We start from the raw sequence: 2,807 nt of genomic DNA on the forward strand, positions 1-2,807 counted from the left end.
ACAAATATTTGAGTGAAAACTTGAGGTTTCAGTGAACAAGGCTTGAAATATAAATTGAAACAATTTGTGTGTGTGTGTGTGTGTGTGTGTGTTGAACCTAGAACAAACACTTGTAAAAATTGTCTAAATGTAATTTAAGACCCATACATTTCCAAAATGTATTGCATGCATATCAATATCAAAAACAACAACAAAGGTCTGTGTATAAACCATAAAGCCATAAAAAAGAGAAAAACTTGGGGCTCAATTGTCATTTATCAAGATGTATTAACCACAACTTTACTGGAAGTGTCCTTACCTGGAGCCCCGGTGTCTAGGACTAGAAGGTGGAAGGGGTCTTCAACAGGCTTTAAGCCTATGGTGGACGACAAGGGCGAATCAGACTAGACGGCGCAGGGTGATTCACTGGGGCAATGAGTCAATCATCCACAGCTATAAAAGGGAGATTCCTGCTTGAGTTTCTCAATATGCACATCAACACACCAGAGGTAAGCACTCACTCATTCATTCACACAGACACTCTTGTCCACATGGACACAAAACATCACAATATTACCTTTATATCAACGAGACTGATAAAAATACAAATTTTTGTTATAGTTTAATTCATTATTCATATTGTACTCAACAGGTTAACGGTATTTATTTATATATTTATTTATTTATCGTATATGTAAAGTGGAAGATTTTAAGATAATCTAATGCTAATCTAATACTGCACACAACTAAATACGAAACATATGACAATATGATTTGTTTCTTTGCAGAAAGATGCAGTCTTCCCTGATCTTTTGCTTCTTAATAACAGCCCTGGTGGCCATTAGTGTCAGCCGACCCACAGCTACAGAGGAAAGGATCCGAATCATGGCCCGAACTATCATCATCAGAATTAAAAAAATCAAGGATGAGGTAAATGTTATTAAATCAAGGTAAGGTAATGTAATTTACCCTCATGTCATCCCAAACCTGTATGACTGACTTTCTACTGTGGAACACAAAATAATTTTTTTAAGCATGTTGAAGTCCAAACGACTTTGATTCAAATTTCTCGAGCTCCACAGAAGAAACAGAAGAAAGTTTAGGAATGACAGGAGGGTGAGTAACGACATTTGTGACTTTAGGCGAACAATAATCCTAATAACAGGAGCATGTAGCTTGATTTAAGCTTTTAATTTTTATTTATTTATTTTTTGTTGTTGTTCAATTAATGTAAAAAAGACTGATGTAATGTAGCACAGGTACATGTAAATTCTTAGAGTTTCATTAGTGGATTATTTTAAAATATAATTTTTAATGCAACATTATTTAATTTTTTGGAATTCAACTCAACTTCATTTTGGTAGCATATGACTACAAACTAACTTTGTAACTGTCTTTTGTGGACATAGAAACTTACTTGCAAAGTGCAAACTGTGCACTACTGGACAAGTACAAGAAAATTACTAAAATTTATTATACATAAATATGAAAAAGACATTAAATATATAAATTTTATTCATTTAAAATGATTTATTTACATTTTTGCACATGACATTTAAGAGCTTCACTTGAATTGGACCTTAAACTATGGAAAAGGACAAACTTTTTTGTAAATTCAGCACATTTCTGACTGTCTCCACAGCACTTCCAGATGTCTCCGGAGATTGATTTTGGCACTGACATCGACACCCCCATTGATGGTCTCACTTCTGTCTTTGTTCACTTGAGCTACCTTCAGCTGAGGCTGCGGGTGCCTCCAGCCCTGCACTTACAGCAGGTCCAAGTGGACTTGGAAGCTCTCCTAAGAACACTGGAGGGACTGGCCATTTCACAGGGATGCCCCCTGCCCAACCCTGAGACCCCAGTGCACAAAGATGAAACAGCCTTCCCTGTCACCTCCAACTACCTGTACCTCCTGGAGCTCCAGAGGTACCTTGAGAAGCTCTGCCTGAATATGGACAAACTAAAATGGTGCAAAGATACGGATGTGCCTGAGACGTTTATATTCTGAAATGTGTAAGCCATGCTTCTATACTTCTATGCATCACTCTCAAAAATGCACATGCAAGGACTAGTTCTCTAAATTATTTAACTTATTACACTTGATAAGTTCTCTTGATTTTTTCAGTTTGTGTTAGTGCTGTCTTTTACACTACAGCCTTCTATTTTCTAAGCTAAATTGTAATATTTTAGCACATGATGATGTTTTGTATTATAACAGAGCACTGAGAAATTTGAACTTGCCTGTAGTTGTTTATTGTGTTATTTACTATGTGAATGCAGAAGGACTGCAATGGTATGCACTATGATTTTTTTAAAGAATTTTTAAGACAATAAATTATCTTTACAAAAGCCCTCTACATAACCTTTTCATACTTTTTAATATGTAGAAGAGAGAGAGAGAGAGAGAGAGAGAGAGAGAGAGAGAGAGAGAATGGGAGAGAGAGAGAGAGAGAGAGAATGGGAGAGAGAGAATGGGAGAGAGAGAACGTATGATTTTAATGGATTTCTCTTTAAATAAGCTCAATTCTTGTATTACTTTAAAAAGGCATTGCATGAGAGGATTTATTTTATTTTTAAGAAATTATTTTATTATTTTTCTACAGCAAATGCACATATTTATTTTTGTAATTTTGTTTAAAGTCAATCAAATGTTTTAGTTCTTAATTGTGATGACATGTTACAGTAGCATCAGGTGGCCGTTTGCATAAACTGCTTAGACTGATCTTTAAAAAATTGTCATCTAATTTAGACTGGTCATAACTTTTTAAAGTCAGTTACACAAAAATGCAGATTGGTCTAATTTAAATCCAAAAAAGTAAAACTGA

The 2,807-nt window shown here is 34.9% G+C and overlaps 1 protein-coding gene across 1 annotated transcript; it reads left to right on the top strand.

Annotated features, from left to right (window-relative positions):
- Positions 1-771: 771 nt before the first annotated feature.
- Positions 772-1,990, top strand: lepb (leptin b; the record flags this gene model as incomplete). The annotated part of the gene is made up of 2 exons (XM_079404321.1): positions 772-909; positions 1,622-1,990. The coding sequence occupies 2 exons, from the start codon at positions 772-774 to the stop codon at positions 1,988-1,990; spliced, it is 507 nt and encodes a 168-aa protein (XP_079260447.1).
- Positions 1,991-2,807: the final 817 nt, after the last annotated feature.

The sequence above is a fragment of the Barbus barbus genome, assembly GCF_936440315.1.
Source record: "Barbus barbus genome assembly, chromosome: 42".
Classification (NCBI taxonomy): Eukaryota; Metazoa; Chordata; class Actinopteri; order Cypriniformes; family Cyprinidae; genus Barbus; species Barbus barbus.